This window comes from Cynocephalus volans, chromosome 1 (genome assembly GCF_027409185.1).
Source record: "Cynocephalus volans isolate mCynVol1 chromosome 1, mCynVol1.pri, whole genome shotgun sequence".
Classification (NCBI taxonomy): domain Eukaryota; kingdom Metazoa; phylum Chordata; class Mammalia; order Dermoptera; family Cynocephalidae; genus Cynocephalus; species Cynocephalus volans.
Window position 1 is genome coordinate 143,687,103 of NC_084460.1, and position 22,171 is coordinate 143,709,273.

General features: G+C 39.0%; 2 protein-coding genes across 5 annotated transcripts in view; one reads left to right on the top strand and one right to left on the bottom strand.

Moving 5' to 3' along the window:
* FILIP1L (filamin A interacting protein 1 like) overlaps positions 1-15,931 on the top strand; it is a 300,030-nt gene extending 284,099 nt beyond the window's left edge. For 3 of the 4 annotated variants that reach the window (XM_063101164.1, XM_063101178.1, XM_063101173.1), the window contains one exon: positions 13,548-15,931. In XM_063101164.1, coding sequence (XP_062957234.1) covers positions 13,548-13,736 — 189 coding nt within the window. In that variant the 3' untranslated portion in view covers positions 13,737-15,931. Of the gene's footprint in view, positions 1-4,459; positions 5,319-13,547 lie in introns of those variants that run through there. The other variant, XM_063101169.1, reaches the window with a different exon arrangement.
* CMSS1 (cms1 ribosomal small subunit homolog) overlaps positions 1-21,724 on the bottom strand; it is a 371,764-nt gene extending 350,040 nt beyond the window's left edge. Inside the window, exon 1 of the mRNA XM_063101195.1 lies at positions 21,631-21,724. Within this exon, the coding sequence (XP_062957265.1) occupies positions 21,631-21,694 (64 nt within the window). The 5' untranslated portion in view covers positions 21,695-21,724. The remainder of the gene's footprint in view (positions 1-21,630) is intronic.
* Between the last annotated feature and the right edge of the window lie 447 nt (positions 21,725-22,171).

Here is a 22,171-nt window from a genome sequence, read left to right on the forward strand (position 1 = left end):
GCAGGAAAAGACCTTTAAATTAACCAATTAGTTTCCCTATACCTTGGTGTCTGTTATCGTTAAGCTTTTTCTTTCCTCCAAAATATTTTGCTTTGCAATCCCAAGAGAAAAGATAGTTAGGCAAAAATGCATGCCCCAATATTTTATAATCAGTGTTTCTAAAAGTAAAATCCAAGATTCCTGTGTGAGAATCTCCTGAGGTTAATATTAAGTTCCATCCAGAGCCATCAAATCAGAATCTCTGGGGAGGTAGGGCCCAGGAAGCTGCATTTTAACAAGCTCCACTGCTGTATGCACCCTAAAATTGGAATCCCATTGTTTTAGAAATTGCTTTACTTATGATGGGTCCTCCTTACGATGGTTAGACTGGTGATTTTTTGACTTTATGGTGGTGGGAAAGCGATATGCATTCAGTAGAAATCGTATTTTGAATTTTGGTCTTTTCCCAGGCTAGCAACATGAGGTAGGAGATACTCTCTTGAGATGCTGGGCAGCGGCATTGAGCTACAGCTCCCCATCAGCCATGTGATCACAAGGGTAAACAACCAATACCCTACAGTGCAATGGGTTGCCAGATGATTTTGCCCAATTGTAGGCTAATGTAAGTGTTCTGAGCATGTTTAAAGTAGGCTAGGCTAAGCTACGATGTTCGGTAGGTTAGGTGTATTAAATGCATTTTCGGTTTACAATATTTTCAGCTTACACAGACATAATCCCATTGCAAGTTGACGAGCATCAGTATTGATAACATCGGCAGATGCATTCTGACTATAGTCCCACTCAGAATAAATTACACCTGTGCCAGGAAGTGTGACTATTCCGCCCTCTAGTGGCTGGCATGACAAACAGAAGGCTTAGTCTACAGATTTTCTTTTGATTTAAAAGGAAAAGTTCAACGAAAACTACCATTTTATTGGGTGGGAAGGTTCTCAGTTTTATAACTGTAGCAAAGCATAGATGCCTGAATCTTTAGCTAAGCTGTAGCAGGCTGTCTGACACCTACAAGCTCTGTTCCTCCTCTAGATCCCAGGCCCTCAACACTGTAACATTTCTTGGGAATGGTCCAGAACACACATTAGAGAGAGCGAGCAAGCAGTTGGATGAATCAAAAGAAAAGACTCTATTCACCTTTGGGCACAGTAAAGCAAATGCAAGAAAGAGCAAGGAAGACAAGTGGTGTACTAAAGTTCCCAAACCTTAAACCTCCTTTAAATTTATTTTTATTTAGATTAAAGTCCAAGCACTTTCCTTTCCAACTGATGGACCCTTTCCACTCTCCAAGCTAGGTCAAGGAGCGTAAAGCTTTTATGCAGTCAAATACATCAGAGCAGGCATCCCCCAAAAGCAACACTGTAGAGTATGGAATCCTTAGGGAGTCCAGAGAGTTAACTGGCCAACACTTCTAAGTACTTTATAATTTGATAATGAATTAACACTGTTCACATGGCAGCACTTACAAATCTGTCAACATTCCATCAGGACACCAGGTTCTATACTTAGAAAGCTGCCATAAAAATGTACTCTGGGCTTACCTTTGGCATTGCAGTCAGCCATCTCAGAGATAATCCTCTTTACTTGTGGAATCAATGTAAAATTTCACTGTCAAAATTACTGGTGAAGAAATAAAATTTATCTAATTATTTGAGGCTTTTTTTTTCAAAGCCTGAAACTAGTTTTCTTATTTTAGTGAGTTATTTTTCCCCCCACAGCCAAATGGTCCTGTATATTTTTGAGGGACTGCCTGAGATAGGCTGTTTTTTTTTTTTTTTTGCCTCTGTTTTGTTTTTTTAAAAGCTAGTCATGTTCAGATAACTAACAGTGTATAAATATAGGCACTTTAGACCTACAGAGCCTGCCTCACTCTCTGCCATCCCTGAGGCCTCTGGATAGGTGTAGGTGGGTTTACTAATGGGTATGTCACTCAAGTGTCTCACTGACATGCACAGCGTCTCAGCATGTAGTATCTTTTGTTCAAAGCATCACACAGACACAATCTATCAATCTACTGATCAGGACATACTGAACAGCCTCCTTCCTACCTAACACTGGAGCAGGTATTATGGAGATGATAGATTCACTGCCCTTGAGGAACTTATTAACCTGGGCATGGAAATGAGACAAGAAACAAGAGTATCAGACATTTAATCAAGTGGGAAACTCTACATTCCTACCAATAAACTAGAGATTAAGAAGGACTACAGAAAATTAATAAGGCTTCAAAGAGAAAGATTTAGATAAGTGGGGAGACCAGGGAAAGGAAACACTGGAGGCGGGCAAACAGAAGACTAGGTTCCAGTTCACGCCTTTTGCAGTCAGCTGTGACGTCCTGGACAAGTCATTTAACCTTTGTGAAGTAAGAGAATTGCACTTGGTGATCTCTAAGATCATGTCTGTAATGACCTCAAGATTCTAAATCTTGCCACCCTCTTTTAATCATTTAAAACTCCTTTTAGGAAATAACATTAGGGCATAAACAAACAAGCCAATAACCTGCAATCAGTTTCTTTCCTGCAGAAATTAAACTTCTCCCTCCTCATTTTTGCACTTGTAGGTATTACTACTAGATAGTCTCCAAACATTGGTTTCCTTTTCTAAGATTCTATGAATTAATTTCTTTTAACCCTCATCATAGTAGCTTTTTTTTTCCCCGCCCCCTACTAGAGCAGTTTCTCAACCTCAGGACTATTAAAAGTTTGGGCCCAATAAGACTTTGTTAGGGGGAAGTAGTGGGTGTTCTGTGAATTGTGGGAATGTTTAGGAGCATCCCTGGCTTCTACTCACTAGATGCCACATAGCATCTCCCCAACTGTAACAAAAATGTCTCCAGACATAGCTAAATTTTCTCTGGGGGCAAAATCATCCCCTGGTTAAAAGCTTCTGCATTAGAGAGATGGACCAACTGACTCTATAAGCCAGTTCCACTTTTACATTACTTGGTGTAAGAAAAACTCTTAGTCTGATGTGTAGAGATGAGAATTTTGACTCTGACCAAACATAAGCCTCAAAACAACTTTACGAATTTGCACTGGAGAGTTTTGTTGCATAAGGATTGTTTCCTCTCACTTGACAGACTGGCCCAGAGCATGTGCATGTCCTGAACACTTCTATTTGTATTAATACCTTGTACCATTGTCTCTTTCAAAGATTCCATATTATAAGCTAGAATTTTCAGATAAACTAAAGCTTTCCATTTCTCATGTACATTTGGGAAAAATAAAGAGAGTCTAGACAATCAATCACCTTTGCCTTAATGGGGAAAAATGGGTTTCAGCAGGAATCCTTAGAACTTAAGAGATAATCCCCTACTCTTTAAACCTTTCTAAAGAGTCCTCTTTGAAGCATTTCAATTCCCTATTAGCTTATAAGCATCACAGGCACAAATGTCTTCAATTAGGATACAGAGTTTCTTCATTCATCAACAAATTACCTTCAAGAACAAACTGATAAATACTTATGAAGAACCTGATATTGCTCATTTGTGCTGGGCAGGTGCTAAGATTTGGAATCTAAGTGGGAGTTAAGGACTACCTTAGAAAGTAATTAAGAGCACAACACAGAAGAAATTGTATAGATAGTAGTATAGGGGTTTAGAGGAGAATCAGGTTACTCTTGGGTGGGGATTGGAGGTTGGGCTTCAGAAACAGATGAGATCTGAGGAGAGGCTGGAGGATGAAAAGGACTGGGATAGAGAGAGGACAAAAGAGTGCTGCAAAGAGGTGCCCACAAGGCAGAGGTGTGGGGGCTGGCAGGAGGCAACCAACCTGTTCAGGAACAATGAGCAGTGTAAAGTGGCTGAAGTTGAGATAAGGCTTGAAGGGCACAGTTGGGTCAGACTGTGAAGAGCCTTGAAATACAGTGCTAGAGAATGATCCATGTCCCCAGAGAAGGCTTCTGGGTAGTGAGGTAATACAACAGAGGGGAAAAGACTAATCCATCATGCAACGTTATTTCATTTTACAACAACCCTATAAAGTGAGTATTATCACAGTTTTAGAGATGAATAAATTAAAACTCTGAGATGTAAGGGAAGTTGAGTTGCTCCAGGTCTGTTATGTGACAAAACTGAGATAGGAACACAGGTCTGACTCCACTGTCCCATTCTCTTTCCATGGCGATATACTGAGAAGCTTCCTAAGTGGAAAGGGAGGCATTATAATTTGCGTTTGATCCTTTCTATTACCTGTGGTGACAGACAGGTTGCCTAACATTACTTCCTTGTGCTCAGCCTCACAGATCTGCCACTTTAGCCAGAACACTCAGAATGCCCCTAAACATACGCACGGCTTTCCCCTTCCTCCTTCCCATTTCTCTACATGGATAGAATTCTCATCTCTTAGCACATGAAATAAGACCCGCACCGAAAGGTCTGGCTAGAGGCTGACTTCTTCTGAAACCTTACATGATCACCACAGCCGATAGTCATTTGCCTCTCCTTCCAATTCCTCCTGCCTCCCTGAAGCCACTGGCAGCATAACAAGAGGAAACAGATGTGAGAGGCCAAGCCCCACACAAATGGGCAGACACAGGGAAGACTGAGCTGGTGATGGTGCAGAGGGGCTACGAAATGGGAGAGAGCAAGACCAAGGAGAAGCTCATGTTCTTACCATCAGGAGCCTCGGTACTTAGAGAACACCAGAGCTGCAGTCCGTGTCCACTCTATCCCAAAGCAGGATTCTGTAAGTGAAGGGCACAAATGCCAAGCATGAAGAATGAGCCCAGAAGGGCCATCAATATGTGCAGAGCAGGAGGTACCTACCTGATCAGCCTCGGAGGTGACTGGAGAGAAAAGCATCAGAAATGAGGGAAAATGATCCAAAGAATGAGCATCACAACCATACACATCAAAGATTATAATAGGTGGCTGCCTTGATAGTCCTGATAATGACCCAAGATCTTCAGAAAAGGCACTCAAGGGATCAAGATCTAGCCACCACAAAAGATAAACACCACCAACTTAGCTCACATCTGGTGGCATTTCTGCCTTTGCAGAAGCCTAGAAAATTTTCCTAGATGGTATACTAATTTAGAATTTCCATTTCTAAAGCAACATAATAACTTAATAAGGAAAGACTGATGCTTCCCAAATCATTTTTTAAAAATAAGCTTTGTGTATTTTCCCAGCTCAGAGGGAGAAGTGTTAGGGTTCAACCCTGACAGTCTACAAATTCTGCTTCCAATTCAGGATTATAACTGCAAACCAAGGAAGCATCCCAAGTAAAAACTGCCATTTGTCTTCAAGATGAACTCCTGTGTTTCTCAACAATTAAAGGCACATAAAAACCTGCTTCAACACAGCTACTCTTCAAACAACTCAAAGTAACTTCTCAAGAATGCTTTACTACCCTTCACTATTTGTGGGTTAGTTAGGTTTTTCCCCTTCTGTTAAAAAAATATGCTATTTCTTTTCTGTTCTTTTGCCTTTTAATGGTGGTATTGCCTGAATTCATTGATATTAGTCACTTTGGAAGCCTCAGAAAACTACAGGTCTATAGAAAGAGGAGTTAACTAAAAACTGCAACAGATCCTTGAAGGGTCCATAACATAGTAGATAGTTCCTTTAAGACAACAGGGAGGAAGTCAGTGTGTAGGGATCAGATCATGCTGAGAAGGACAACATCTCTCATAGTAACCCATTCATAAACAGTGCATTTATTTTATATAAAACTTTTTTCTCATTTTAGGAATAATGTATATTCACTACAAAAACTTTGGAAAATATAAATGCTTCTGAGACTGCTGATAGCTTCTAAGAAGGGCAATGAGAGGACTAGGGAAAACAACGGACAATTATTACTATTTTTTTAGGCCAAATCTATCAACCGTGGCTCTATTCCAGGCTTTTCTCAGACTGCCAATGAGGAAGGAAATATGCTTTGGGGAAGGGGGGAGCATCCCGTCCTTATTACATACCCCTGTGCCAAAAGGTGGCAAATCCCCCCACAGAGGGCAAGTTTATGTAATCCATCTGCCAATCCAGACACAATGGCTGAAGGGCCAGCCCATTCGCTGGAAGGGAGTGGCAGGATTTCCTTTCCCCTAGCAGGCCAATCAGTGCCTGGATAATGGTTCAGTCACTGTGCATTATTCAAGCAATGGGAAGAAATGCCTCCTTAGGGGACTCTTCTCAGAAGTAGTTACACTCTTATCGGTAAGACTGGGTGGCCCTTTGCAGGGGATATAGGCACATGGTAGGGCCCAACAAAATTCACCTCTCAGGCTCCGGGAAAGGGATATAGAAGTACCCACAGTTAGAAAAAAGTGACAGGTGAGCGGGAATTACACTTTCTCCCTGGGCTGTCTTAGCCACCTGAATGGTATCAACGACATCTCTATGATGATCCTCAAAGCAAAAGCTCCAAAATTACAAAAATTTCAAAAATTCCTACCAGACAGTTCCAAATGAAAGGCTCAACTACTCTTCAAACTTAGCATGTGCCCACACCCCAATACATGATCTCTCTTGAACTGCTCTTTATCCTGCTTCCGGTGACGGTCCATCACCTCCCACATCATCCAGATGCAACATCTGGGAGCCATTCTCCACTTGTCTGCTCATCCCCACATCCAATCAGTCACTCTGTCCTGTTAGTCTTTCTCTGTCCTCCCCTCTTCTTATTTGGGCTACTATTTCCCAAGTTCAGACCTTAGTACAGAAGGTACTGTAAGATAGTCAATCTACTATATTTAATGCCTCAACTCTCTTATTCAACCCTCACTCTAAACACCAATCTGATCATGGTAATTCTTCAGCCTCCTAAAAAACAGCACTTATATTACTTAGCACCCAAAGTCCAAACTTTTACCACGGCCTCCATCTCTCACTTCATCTCCCTTTGAAGCTCTGAATATCCCCGCACCCTCATCAGAGCACAGTACTAACTCCCCCACATACCATTGGGCTTTCTTACCCTGTACCTCTACTCATGCTGTTTCTAGGGTGGAATGCTCTTCTCCTTTGTTCCTGGTATTGACATCCCACTCATCCCTCAAGTGCCTCTTCCTCTGGAAAACCTTATTTTTTAGGCTTACTCTGGATTCCCCAAATACTTCTGTTTGTACCTATATTATAGCACTTCTTTCTGACTCACATTATAATTGTTACCCTTCCTATACTATAATCTTGAGAGCAAGAATCAGCTATAATTTATTTTTGAAATCCTTATATCGATGTTTCTCAAAATGCAGTCACTGACTACCTTCATTAGAATCACCTAGGACTCTGTAGATTTCCAAATATCCAGACCTATTAAATCCAATACAGGGAGTCTGCATCTTAACAAGCTCTCTGGGTCCTTTATGGGAATATAAAGTTTATGAGCCATGTCCCACACTACCCAGGACTTAAATATTGCTCATAGTAGGTGCTCAGCAAAGGCTTGCATGGCTAACACCACATCTGGTGGCCACAGCTGGCTTGCATTTGTTCTTTTCACAGAATGTCAGGGCCAAAGTACTTCACAAGTGATCTGGTATAACTTCATTCTTTAAACAGTTAAAAAATATGAAAAGATTGAAAAGAATAGATAATATGCTTCCAGGTGAACTCTAAAAAGGAAAGATTCATAATGAACAGACCAAGTAGCACAAGGAGGGAAAAAGATGTGTGAAGAGTCCTTTTCTAGGCCTAAGGTGGTAAGAAATACAGCCCAGGAATTGGTGCTGCTTATCCAGCTGCCTCAACTCCTATACTTAGTAACACATGTCCCATAAATAAGTGGAGAAATGGGAGAACAGGAAATGAAGCAAAAAAACAAGAAAGGCAAAACAATCAAAGAAGTCAAATTAGGATTATGATCAAGAAATAAGCATCCTAAGAAGAGACATAAGGAAAAAGACAAGGATAATAGTAACAATAACAACAGCGACAGCTAACACTTATCAGGCACTTTGGATGGGACTTGCCTACACAATGTGTCTACTCCCCAAGGAAAACTTGCAAGTAGGTATTTTAACCCCCAGATGAAGATTATGGATCAGGAAACAGGACTGCACAGTCTAAATGGTTGCTTGAGGACACACAGCTCGTTAGTGCCCACAACTAGGATGGAGACCCGAGTCCGTTTGGCTCCAGAGTCTAGCCACTAACTGGAGGCTGTTGTAAAATGTTAGTCTTAGAATGAGTAAAATAAACAAATAAAAGTGTGCAAACGAAGAAATGAGAAAGAAAAAGAAGGGGGGAGGGGAAAGGGTACCAAAAAAGAAAAGAAAAAAAAAAAAAAAAGCTGAGGTAAAAGTCAAACACGACAGATGAATAAAAAGGATGATAAGCCAGGAAGAAAACTACTCAAGGTTAGTATATTTTATTTTAATACAATATTTTTACATGTGGTGCTATGTGTCTGGCATAACGTGGAAGCAATTGTGTTAGGAAGGGTTTTTATTTCAACGTTCATTCTCAGATTGCCCCCACTGCCTATGGTGTCATTACCACAGAACGAGAGATTGGGAGGAGACTATGTATGACCACAAGCCATGTTACACTAAAGAATAAAGGCACCAACTTACTTTAACCCATCTCAGAAACTGGACAACTCTTTAAAATAAATCACGGCAGTGGCACACTATTTAAAACCAAATGTTCTCCCATAGAAAGTTAATGGGAATGAGATAAACTACAGGGCTTCTCTTTGAAGGACATTTTGCTGTACAAAACTGTAAAACTTTTAGTGATAAGTTTTTTTGTATAATGGGTAAGTTCTGGGAAAATCAAGAGAAAAAAGCCAAAGCAGCAAATGAAGTTTTGGGCTATCTGCCAGATTCATTATCTGTTATTTCCATTCCCTATTCCCTCCCCCCTCCCCACCATTAGCAGTGACTTGCCAAACAATATAAAAGACAAAAGAAGGCAATAATATTTCAAAGATATTTTTCTCCAGTATAGCATTTCCTCCTTTTCATCACCATATCCATCATCATTACTTATGCACTTTCCCATTAAACACTGAGATAAAAACAAAAATACAAAAACACTGTCATTCTGATAACACATGGCCTTGACCAAGCATTCCACAGCTGGGTCTCTAGGGGAGTCAGGCAGCCTTGAATCCACTCCCCCCACTCCACCCCGCCCTAATTACCACAAATGAAAAGGACTCAAGGTCTTTGGGAGTCTTGAACTTCTCAACTTTTAGAGCTAAAGGTGTAATGAGGGGCCCTGCAGACCCTGGAGTCAGGAGCACTCCTGAGAAAACACTGCTTTCTTATACAATATGTTGCCAATCCATCTCCAAAAAGTTCACAGCATTTACATAATTAATTTCATTTAGAGAAAAGGAAACTTCCTCACTTCAGCTGTCTAGGATCTGATAACTTCCCCATAAATGCTGATTTCGTTCTGGCATATTTTTAGATGTTTGCCCTATGTGATGAGATGAAAAAACACAAGGCTCATGTAGAAATTGGGCTATAGAACTGAGACTGAATAAAACAAAACATTTTCACCTTTCTATGCTTCTTTTGGTCACTAAGACTCACTGCCATCTAATGGCTCGCTACAACCACTGAGTCTTGTGGATTCCTAGGTTTCTTTTTAGAACACACGGACAAAATAAGCCAACACTTTTAGAATTTAATGGACACATACATTCCTTAAATATACTCTTCTTTCAACTGCTCCCTAGATAGAACCACTGCCTTTGCCTCATTGAACTTGGCGTCCTTCAGACTTGTAATCCATTCCAAATCCCAATCTCCATGTTGAACTGAGTCGATCATTTTTTTAAAAAAATCTTTTTCTTCTATGAATGAGCTTTCCAACTTGCTTAATCTCCTCCAAGACATCTGCTTTCTGATGAAACCCAGGAGCCTTCAACTGTTAGTAGAACATTCACTGTGTGGTCTTAAAAGAGCCACATGCATGGATTCCTCTTGCAATATGCACTCCAAATTTGGATAAAACTTTCTTGGAGCTATTTGACATAATGCTCTACAAAAATGATCCAAGAGATGACACATTTTAAAGCTCTATACCTCATTTACTGAAACATGTCCAAGTATTAAACTCATACAAGAAAAAACATTTTTTAAAGATTTGGGAATGACGTTTAAGGTTGTCCTAACAAAATAACCAACTTTTGCTGCCATCTAGAGGTAATAACAATGTAGTGAAACCAGAGTTACCAAGAAAATACAGAAGACAAAAAGCATCAATGGTGTAAACAATAGGAGCCAAATAACTTCTGGGCAGCTGGCTCTATCACTGGCCACCATCCCAAGCCACATTTTCCTCACCAACACATATTAGTATCGCTTAAAAAAAAACAAGCTGACCAATACGTTGTTTTATACCAGTTGGTTTACCTGACAGATTTAGTAACCTCAGGTGCTCATTAAAAATTCACATGTCCTTAACCAACTCTTAGACAATCTAAGTCACAGGTTCTGAGATGGGGTCTGGACATCTTTAGTGTTCTAAAAGCCCCACATATAATTCTGCTGGGCATCCTTCCAGGTAACCACTGGGCCATAAGAACCTGGCCTTTCACAATGCTAAACTACCCATAACCAGATAGGCCACAGTTCCAGGTGAAAGAAAACTTAAAGCTTACATCTAAAGGAGGTTCAACTATGGTAGCGTTTCTCAAAGTGTGGTAGGTTGATCACCTGCATCAGAATAAATCACCCCGAGAGTTTGTTAAAAATACAGATTCCTGGGCACATCCACAGACAAATGAATTACAATTTCTAGAGGTAATGCCCAGAAATCTACAATTTAAGTAGGATCCCAGCACAGACTTTTGTACCCTAAATTGGAGAATCAATCTAAATCGACAAAGTTAAAGGACCTCACAGAAACCTATCTTGGAAAGGCTGTTATTAATGCTGTGGTCATAATATCAGCAGACAACTAGTCCATCACTGATTTCAAACGCATCTTCGACTACACATAGTTTGGATAATCTGATTGATGTTCACAGAAATGTCCTGATCTCTGAGGTGTTTACCTCCTTTTTAAATCTCTTAATATAATTTAGTGTTGCTTTTTCTAATCATATACTTGTCACAGAAAATGCGGACAACACAGAAAATGTAAGAAAAATTAAAAGCACCTATAATCCCACTAACCAGAGATAACCACTTACAGCACAGGGCTGTTTTCTTCTGGTATTTTCTCTTCACACGTACATATTTAAGGCACGTATATCATTTTTAATCCCGCTTTTAACATTTCTAAGTAAACTTTCCTATATATTCAAAAGCATCATTATTTAAACACTTCATAATATTTTCATATGAGGATACTGTAATTCATTTAACACATCCTGATTGTTGGAGTTTTAAACTGTGTCCATTTTTCATCATTATAAATAATGCTAAAATATCCTTGCCTGCTCCCCATTTCCTAGAAAGGATTCCTAACAATAAAATGACTAAGTCACCGGGTGTGAGTTTAAAGGACTCCTAACAATAAAATGACTAAGTCACACTACCAAACTGCTCCCATAAATATCGTTGAAGCTGCCCATCTCACCAAACCCTTACTGGGACACTGAGTCTTATTACTTAAAAAATAAAAACGCCTCGCCTACTTGAGAGGTAAAACATTGAGGGAGCACTTCAGGACTGAAGATGAGACCATGAGGTCAAGGTGAAAGATAGGAACACCATTTAGATAAGGAAGAGACTGATATCAACATCTCATTTGCTATGTTTAGGATTATGTACAAAAAAAGTCAATAAGAATATTAAAGCCAAAAACCACTCTTCTAGTACCAAGGCAAAGAGAAGATTGACTAAATCCATCAAAAGAAAACATATTCTCCATATAGTTTATCCTTAATTGAAGGACCCATATCTTTAGCCAAGTCTGTGCAGTGTTTATTTGAAAATCACATTTAGGTTGCTATAAAAGTTTGTGGGCATTTTAAATAATGTGACTCGTAAGTTCTAATTGCTATTACATCGTTCATTAAGTTTGAAGGTCATATATTTATAATCTTTTGTTAGCAATTTCATAATTTCGTATTATCTTTTGTTAGAAATTCCAGCAGTTAATGCCTAACCTCCTGCTTCATAGCAAGCACCTTCTTTCCTTCTAGTTTAGTGGATTTCAAACTCTTCCATGAATGACCCACAGTCCCCAATAAGAAATACATGTTGTAACATAACTGTGTGTATGCATATGCACACATATATAAACTGAAACAACATTCACAAAACAGTACTTAGCCTTACTGCATGCAATGCATTCTAATGTTTTTCATTCCAGTCTGTTCTGTTCTATTTCATTTTTTTAAATGCACCACTGTACCACTGTTCATTAACACTATTTAATACACATTTTGACCAAATGCTCAATGAAAATCTGTATTCAACAGGAGTCAATGCTGAACCCAATAACATCAGACTGTATTTCTGAGTTACTGAAATAAAATTAAAATCTTATATACAAAAAATGAATTTGTAAATGAAGAGTTAAAGGGACCTCACTACACTTTATCAGTACAATAAAAATGTGGAAACAAATTTCTATAAAATGAAAAATAAACATAATAGGCTCCCATTAAAACAGTATTAGACATCTATGATGAAACTACAATGCATTTTTAAGGTTTTTAAAAAAAGGTTTATATTTATAAACTCATAGCAAGGAAAGAACAATGTAACCAAAGGGGGAAAAAAATAATCAACTCTGGATTATAATGAGAGATCTAAAGCTATTTGAGACCTTTTTCCCATTTCTTTGTCAGCAACTACTCTTATCAAGGAGTATTTTTTTTCTGCTTAAAAAATGAGAATAAGAGTATATTTCTCAGCAAATATGAACTCAATCCTTCACTCTCTTACACTCCACTAACCCACTCTCTCAATCTAGATAATTCAATCTATGTATGACTCTTCTCTCACCCCTCATATGTTAATCAGCGAACAAATATTAATGCAATTCTAAATCCATAATGTATCTCCCCCTACCCACTTTTCTACACTCCCCACTGACACCCGCCAGTCTACAGAATCAGGTACAATTTTCCCTTTCTGACCCCAGTCTACATTCCAATCGCACCTCTCACATACATGTTAATTTGAAGGCACTTCATTATTCAACTGTGTCTGATACTTTCCTACCTCAGGGCTATTGCCAAAAGCATTCCCTCATAGTGCTGCGAAAAGTATTCCATTACCCTGGAATGCCCTCTCACACTGCTGCTGTTAAAAATCCTAAAAGTCTTTAAAGGCCCAAGTCAAATGCTATTTTCTACATGAGGCTCTCTTAGGTCCCTTGGTTGAAATTAATCTTTCTCTGGCAAACTCATGGCTCTTTGTTGAGATTAATGTGACTCTTGTTTATCTCCCCCTGCACTGTGATTGCAAAAAGCAAGAAACATAACCTATGCATCTCCATATCTACCACTATCTACTATCAAGGGCTTTGCACATAACACACATTTAACATATTTTTTTTCTTTGACCTAACAATTTTTAATCTGATATGCCCCTACAATCTAGTGCTTTCAAAGCCTGATCCTCCAAACTGACCCCATGTCCCAAACAATGCTTCTCCATCAACTGTACCATTAACTACCTTTCGTTCTTTTGTTTAATTCAAGATCAAGGAGGTATGCAAGCAGAAAATCCCAACACGGATCCCTAAGCCAAAATCTACAGGAATCACTAAGATTTCCACTAAAGCCTCCCCAGGGCCTATGGATAAGCCTATTCAAAATGGCTGTGGGAGGCTGCACATCATAAGGACTGTCACCTCCAACACTTTCCTCCACATGGGAGGAAAAAGGTAAGTCATACCAATGCACTGCCTGGATACATTGATCTGCAGAAATATCTGGAAAGTAAAAACTACCACTATGGAAGGCCAAAGAGGAAAGGCCATCTGTCCAGAACAGTGAAGCAGCAAACAGACAGATGGTTCATTCACAGGTTGGTGGACCTGGTGAAGATCATCCTGAAAGAGCAGCACATCTACAATTATTTTATCTCTATATGTGTATAAGCACATATACCCAATCACCGATCCAGACCCACACTCCAGATCCACCCAATTCCTCATCCTACTTATAATCCAACCTATAGCTGGACTATCTGTCATCAGTCTGCGATAGGATTGAATTCACTAGAACAGTTCAAGAGTTTTCTGGTGAACACAGAAGTAATTCTTCATTCTACAGGACTTTACTGAATAACCATATTTTGCTAGGAAAATGTGCTACCAAGAACTCCTAATCTGCTTCAAGAAAGTCAGATTATTTCCATCAAAATGGCAGGAGAATTAAAATCAAACTCCAAACACTAAAACTATGATTATTTTATGACCAAGAAAAAAAAAGTGGTAAAAAGGAAGAGAGGAACAACAAAAATGAGTAACAGCTAAATATGTGTTTTGTGTGACCTATCTGACATTTACTGGGGTAGTGTGCACACTTGACTGCTGGCACTTGCTCTTCTATCCCATTTTTCTAGTAGGTTGCCCCTCCTGTATATACCAGGCCATGGAATCATATTGCTAGGGTTGTAAGACAAACCATTTTAGACTACTATTGCTGCTTTCTATAGCAATCAGGGCATCTGAGAATCAAAGGTCAATGATATTAAGATCTTTTGCGGAGATATATATCACTGTTCTGGTGTTCAAAAAAAAGAAAGACAACAATTTATCACCCCATAGGACACTCTTTATTCACATCTCTTCCCTGAATGAACACTATAGAAGAATCATTCAATTCAACAAAAGCTTGGAATCAGGGGACTCAAATTCCAATCCTAGCTTTTCACTCATATGACACTGAACACCAATCTAAACCTTGAGTTTCCCATATGTAGAACAGGAAAGTGGAATAATTTTTCAGATATCTTCCAGTTCTGTATATGTCATGAGTATGACCAACTATAGAATGTTGAATTCACACAGACATGTATAAGGCTGGACACAGTCCCCTGACAGTAAGCTAAAATAATTATTTTCATCACACTGAAAACTCTCATTGAATTAAGAGAAAGGTGTGCCTGTGATTCAGTGTAGAAAACACAACGATGTTTTAAGACAAGTAAGGCTTTTTTGATACAGAAGACAGTTACATTTCACAAAGCCTCAGTTGGGGAAAAAATTAAATGAAAGCATGACCCGACATTTTCTGTGATCCTTCACCAAAAACTGCAGGCATAACCCTGGAAGAAATCCTCGTGGCCAAGGACTGCTTTAGCTGGCTGTCCTGGGTTGGAGCCAGCAGAGCAGGAGCAAAGGAACTGCCATTCCCCACAATCATCCAGCTAAGCCCTCTTCAATGTACAGATGTCACTGTACAAACACTCCTGGGCCCATCCAACTTCATGGAGGAGGAGAAAGAGCTGGAGTCCTGGGCAGCATTGAGCTATGTAAGCCAAAGATGCGGAGCAGTCCCAGCAGGCAAGTGGCAGAGGGAGAAGGCGAGAAGGTCAAGTTAAAAGCCCAAAGAAGAAAAGTCTAAGTTAAAGGAAAGCAGTGAGAGAACAGTGAAAGGAAATGAACTGCAAAAGAAGGTGATGAAACTCTGGCACCAAAATAATACACATGTGTGGGAGATGCTTAGAGGATGAGTGAATGAGGGAGAGAAGAGCCACTTGGTCAAGACATAAGTCAGGAAATATGCTAAGAGATGGCAATGGTGTATGACAGGGTTAGGAAAAGCAGTTATGCCTGGGTGATATTCAACATTGGTAATTATTCTAACAGAAAGAACACTGGAACCCCAATAGTGAAAACCACACAGATCGAAAAGAAGCATAAAACAGGAAAGACAACATGCACCAACAATAGTCCCAGAAAAACAAAATAACCTGGGAAAGTTTTACCTTGAAGAGGAGCATAAAATATGTTGTATGTTGGAGATTTCAAAATTGTTTTCTCCCATGTCAGGAGATTTCCTAAAGTATATTTTTAAGCCAAACTGACATAAGTTGAAGAGCAAACAAGAAAAGAGGGAAAAGATATTGTACAAAATACTAAAAAAAAAAATGGTAGGAAAATACTGATACTTCTACAGCAACCCACAGAAACCCGCATTTAAATAGTAATCAAATTCTAATCCCATTAAGACAAAAGCCTATAAAATAAAGTTCTATTTTACCAAAAGTATTACCAACCAAAAAACATACTTATTTCAAGCAATATATAATACATTAAAAATGCAAATACCACTAAGAACTGGGAATACCATTTGGAGTTCAACAAAACGGTATTTGACATGTATATAACACAACTGAAATATTATAAAGAATCCTGCCTCCTAAGCATAATTATGTTTCTGCAGAAATGTGGCCCTTCTGAAGAACAAGGAAAATAAAAGAAGCTGTCCTGATAATTATAGAGCACTTCAGCTAATTAAATTTTAAAAAGTAAGCAGATAAAAATCCAAGGGAATGAAGACAAATCCAATTTGTAACAGAATTTTTTAAAACTTGATACTTTTATGCTGGAATCTTTTCCCCACCCTTCATTTATTTAGCTTCAATGATTTCTGGATTAACCTCCTTATAACTTTTTGGAATCAAGCATCTAATTTTAAAAGGAATGTGACTATAATTAATTAACGGGACAGTTAATTAACAGGAATATGACTGATAATTATGAACTGAATAATGGAATAACTAACGTAAAACACAATTCTCTCTGGGTATGTTTCAAATTCCTTCTTCTTCTGCACATACAACTCGGGGGCTGACACTGGGGCCCGTGTCTACAAAATGTGTTCCGTAAGTCAAATTCAGCCCACTGTTTGTTTTTGTATGGACTGCAAGCTAGGAATAGTTTTTACACTCTTAAATGTTGAAAAAAAATCAAAATATGACTATTTTGTGACATGTGACAATTATTTAAAATTCAAATTCCATTGTCCATAAATAAATTTTTAATGGAAAACAGACACTCATTTGTTTACATATTTATTTTTACACTGCAACAGCTGAGTTCAGTAGTTACAAGAGTGACTGTGGGATCTGCAAAACCTAAAATATTTACTGTCTGGATTTTTCCAAAAATGTTTGCCAACTCCTGGTCGAGTATGAACTAGACTAACAAGGAACTCAGGAATAAGAATTTAAGAAGAGTTTAATCAACTAATTTTAAAAAGCAATATTAGCAATTTAAGAATTCAATTAAGAATTCTATGAAAGCTGATAAAAATGGGGAAACTATATTTAAGCCATTTGTGATATATTTAGTAAAATGTATAATTCTATGAATGCATCTAAAGTGTTCAACTAAAAAAGCAACAGATTAAGAACAGATCAAAGGATTTATGTCACAAAATAATATAAAGTATTATTGTTAAATGTAAGGGTGGGAAAGGAAGTATTTACAGGCCTTCCACATTTACGAGTGTTATTTTTCAAGAGATTCATGGACATTCAGCAAAATTACAGCAGGAACTACTATACGTGTTATTTGAAGGATGAGGTGTAAAAGATGCACTTTTAAACTTTCATAATTGCTCTTAAGAATCACTCATTTAATCATTGGCAAGAATCAGGGAAATTATATACATTAAAGTAAAACTAGTCCAAGAAAGCTATCTGAGGATCCATCTTAGAGTCTTCAAGTTCAGACAGTGACTAATAATGTAGCCATCTTTCTCTCTCCTTACCATCCCCTCACCTTTTTAAATTCATCCTGCCCGTTTTCTGTCCTTGAACCACTGTTTTAATATTATCTGAATTTTGATTGAACCACATCAATGTATAAATCCTGTAATGTAAGCTGATTATGTGTTTTCCCTCTAATTATGTTACAATGTCTAAAATAGGGCCAAGTATGAAAGCACGATATATGATTTTGAAAACGACATGCCCCAAAGTGTATACTCAGCTGTTTATTATCAACACATTCTGTAACTATTCCAAGTCTGAATTTTATATGCAGGGGCAATGCTTTACAACATCTACAATGCATGGCTGCCTATAAGTAAAATCAACACTGTAAATGTCTTACTTTGGTGTGAAAAAAAGAAAACAACAAAAAACCCCTCTGGTTATTCAGGTTAAAGGAAAGATCCAAGGTGTTCCCCCACTTTATCATTTCCAGAAGGAATTCAGCACAGATAAAGCAATGTGATATGAAGAAGATACCATAAAATGATATTATAACAAAAACAAATTTGCAATGCTTATTTCAGCAATTCCAAAGAGAACAATCACATTGATTCTAGGTGACAAAAGATGTCACAAATAGGAATTACAGGCTCATTTTACAAAGCAAGGGTCTCTTGACCCTTTCAAAACATAATAGTTGATGGTTTAATTTACTCAGACAGAGAAGTCTAGGGAAAAGCAGGTACGGCGAATAATTCAGTAGTCGGGGTCTTCTTTGACACTCTTATTAAGTAACTAAGTAAAGACTTCAAGAAGGCAGCCAGGTATGCGAGCCTTGGGCTCCAGGATCAGGTTTGAGTACTGGCAAAGAGGTGGTTCTCAAAGCAAAGCTTCTTATTTGTAGCTCTGAGTAACCAATGTTCTATAGAAGAGTAAACTTTGGGAGAATAAGGGGTTAATAGACATACTTTGAAAACAATGATGTATATAAATAAAATAGTTTATAAATCATGAGTCTCTTTAAATCGATAAAGGTTTTTAGAGATGAGATTTTTTACCATTGATAATTAGAATAATTATGCCTCTGGTTTCAAATTGCTTGCATATGAATCACAGCTCCCTCACTTACTAACGGAATAACACTGGGAAAATCACTTAACCTCTCAGTACTTCAGTTTTATCACCTATAAAATGAGGATAACAGCAGTAACAGGAGAAGATTAAATGAGCTAGTACATGTAAAGCAATCAAACAGTATCTGGCACATAGTAAGCTGATATTATTACCTGTAGACTCCTGGCTGTGCAAACGGAAGTGTCTTAACACTTCAGTTTTCTAGTTAGATGCTAAGAAATGACCGCAAAGATTCACAATGAGCTAGGGAAGCACATGAAAACCCTCCTCAAAAGATGTGGGGGCTGAGTTGCAGACAGCAAAGAACATACTCTAACTGTGTGCTAATTATTCCTAAATCTGTATCTCCAGCCCAACCCAAACCTGGAGTTCCAGACACCCAGCTGCCTACTGGATATTCTACTTGGTAATTTAATAGGCATATCACTGGAATACAGAGGGAGGGCAATCAGTGTTCTCAAGCATTGTATCTGCTCACTTTAATGTTAACATTTTGAAATCAGAGTTCTACTGCATGTATTGCTTACTATACGTCACTTAAAACAGTTTCTGAAGACAGGCAGAAAATAAATGAAATGGAATGTTAGATGCCGTTAGACAATTCCTCGGCTTTGATGCCTGAGGCAGACTAGACTGCACTTTCCTCAGCACTGGCAACTCTCAGCTGTCTTATCCCGGGCTATGACTCCAATTACCACCAATGTAGTCACCAATAGAGTGACCAGACATCCTAGGTATACCAGGACAGTCCCTGCAAAGTTTTAATAGCACAGCCTCCCACTCTCAAAAGAGTCTAGATTGGATGAGAAATTATATGTCTACCTACATATATGATCACCAAGAGCTCTGTAGCAGCTAGCATGCATGCATTCATTCATTCATTCTAACATCTACGAAACACCAAGTGCCATGTCCCATGTTAGGCTCCAATGCAATGCCGGACTCTAGTACAAAATGTCAGGTCTTATAGCTAGAAGGAATTTAAGAAGTAGGGTGATCCTGGGGACTCCAACACATTGTCTTGATGGGAATCCTGGCAACCTAGATGAAGGAGGCTATAGCACTTTAAAGTTTTACTATATTCAATGTTTAGAACTGGTGGTTGGTAAAACCCTAAAAAAGATGATCTCTAAGGACTCCTCATTTCACAGATCATGATACTGAGGCCCAGAGAAGCCAAATAATAATAGTGGGAAAAGTGCTCTGAAAATCAATCACATTTGACTATTTTCTTCCCAGACCTCTTCCTCAAAGTGTATTTGTAAGAACATTACTTAACATTTCTCAGTTTCTTCATCTATAAAAATGAGGGTAACCATTACCTTTTAAGGATGTTATGAAGATCAAATGAATTCATATTCATGAAAACATCTGGCACATAATAGATACTCAATACATGATTTCCTTTCTTCTACTTGATTTCCTTTCTTCCAAGGGATGACTTACATGAGAGTCACATAGCTGGTGAGAAGCAGAGGCAGGACTAGAACAAAGAATTGATATCCCCTTCACCACTCAAAAGGAATTCAACTATTTCTTAATGGCCTCTGTCCTTGAATCATACCATAAAATATAGCTTTTAACACCTGAGGTGGGGGAGGGAGGGCAGTTATTAAAGTAAATGTGGAACACCAAAAGGCAGCAAAAAAAGATATCTGTGCCTTCAGAATACAGATATGTTTGAGAGAATCAAGTCTGCAAAAGAGTCAGGAAGTTTAATCAACGAAGTACTGTATTGTACCGCCTATCTTTTTAAGGTCTCCCATTCAAGTACTAACCAGACCTAACCTTCTTAGCTTCCAAGATCAGACATCTTCAGGGTGCTATGGCCATAGACAGCTACCTTTTTAAAAAATGACACTTGCTTAATTTGTACCTGAAGGCTGCCATCTGAAAACAATGCAACAACTGATGTTGGCTATTTTTAATGGATATTTCACAACTCGTATTTCAAGAATGTTTGAAGCAAATATGTATCAAGTATCTAAAATGTGCAGAGCCCTACGTACAATGTAAACATGAATCTGACTTTGGTCTTGTCCTCAAAAATCACAGAATCTGGTAGAGAAGAGAGGCAGACCTTTAAGAGTGAGGAAAAAACAAAGAAAAAGGAAGAAAGAAAACATAATTGCATATTATGCCTTATGGCACTTTAAAAGTTCAAGGCCGGGGTGGGGATTACTTACTGCTACTCTACTTCGGGATAAACTGCCCACTGCATGGGGAGTGGGTATACACAGCACTGCATGGTAAACAATTGTTCAAAGTGTGTGTAAAATGCATCCTAGTCTTGTTTCTGATACAAACTAGCTATATGAACTTTTCAACTTACTTAACATCTTTAGGTCATGCTCCTTATCAGTAAAATAGGTGAGTTCAAAAGGCTTAGTCTCCTTCCGGCTCTAGTATTCCAAATTTCATGACAATGATAGCAAGAAAAACAATAATATATTTACTACTTATATTTACTATATTTACTTATATTTACTACGCATATACTATGTGCCAAGCTAAAGTGCATAACTTGTATTATCTTCATTTAATCTTCACAACAACTTTATGAAATAGACATTATTATCCCTATTCTACAGATGAGGGAAAGGAAGCGACAGTATTAGAGTACTGGAGTCGCAATTTGAATTGAAGCAATCTGAAGCTAGTTCAGGGTACCCTTAACCACGATTCAAAATTGCCTCTCTTCACGAAAACTGTCTTATCCACTCTCAATAAATAACGAAAAACAGTTTGGAAAAGGGTCTGTCCTGACTGGCAGACAGATCTGAATTAACAGCACACTTGTCTGTTTCACGAGTTAAAAAGTGTCTCGCACCACTCCCCCCGCGATGCTCGCGAGTTCCCACAGCCGTGCGCACCAGCGCCGGGCAGAACGCAGTGACCGGCAGAAGGCGGACCGGGGCTGAGGCGCACGGAAGGGCTCGGGGAGAGGAGGCCCCGCAGGATCGCGGGCGGAGCGGGTACCTGGGCTGCGGGCTGCTCCCGCCGGCTGGTTCTGCCACCACTCGTCTCCAAGTTCGTCTGCCATCTCCGCGCAGAACTTGACGTGGGCAGACCACCAGGAGAAGGCGACCGAGGGCAGGAAATCGCGTCGCCTCCGCCCCGCGACGACGACGTCACACCTCCGACCTGCCTCCCCGGCAGCCGTGCCCACACTCGCCGCAGTTTCCACACAGGCGGCGAGGGGCAGGGTCAGCCTGGAAACGCAAAGTAAATCCCCCAGAAGCATAAAGGCAAGAAAGCCCATAAGCCTAAAAAGATTATCATTATCTTTTTTGATCACGTATTTCAAAGATTTTTGCTTACGTTTATTTTTTGCCGAAAAGATTGTGTCGAAAGTGTCAGACACGATGCTAAGACAATTTTTTCTCTATTCAGTTTCAAAGATCTTGCGCCGCGGGAGAAGACACGAGCACGTGCGTGTGTTTTCGCTGTGGGTCGGCGTTTGGGCGTTTATGTGTTTGTACAGTTTGTTCTTAGAAAACGTGCTCAAGAGTTTATGAGC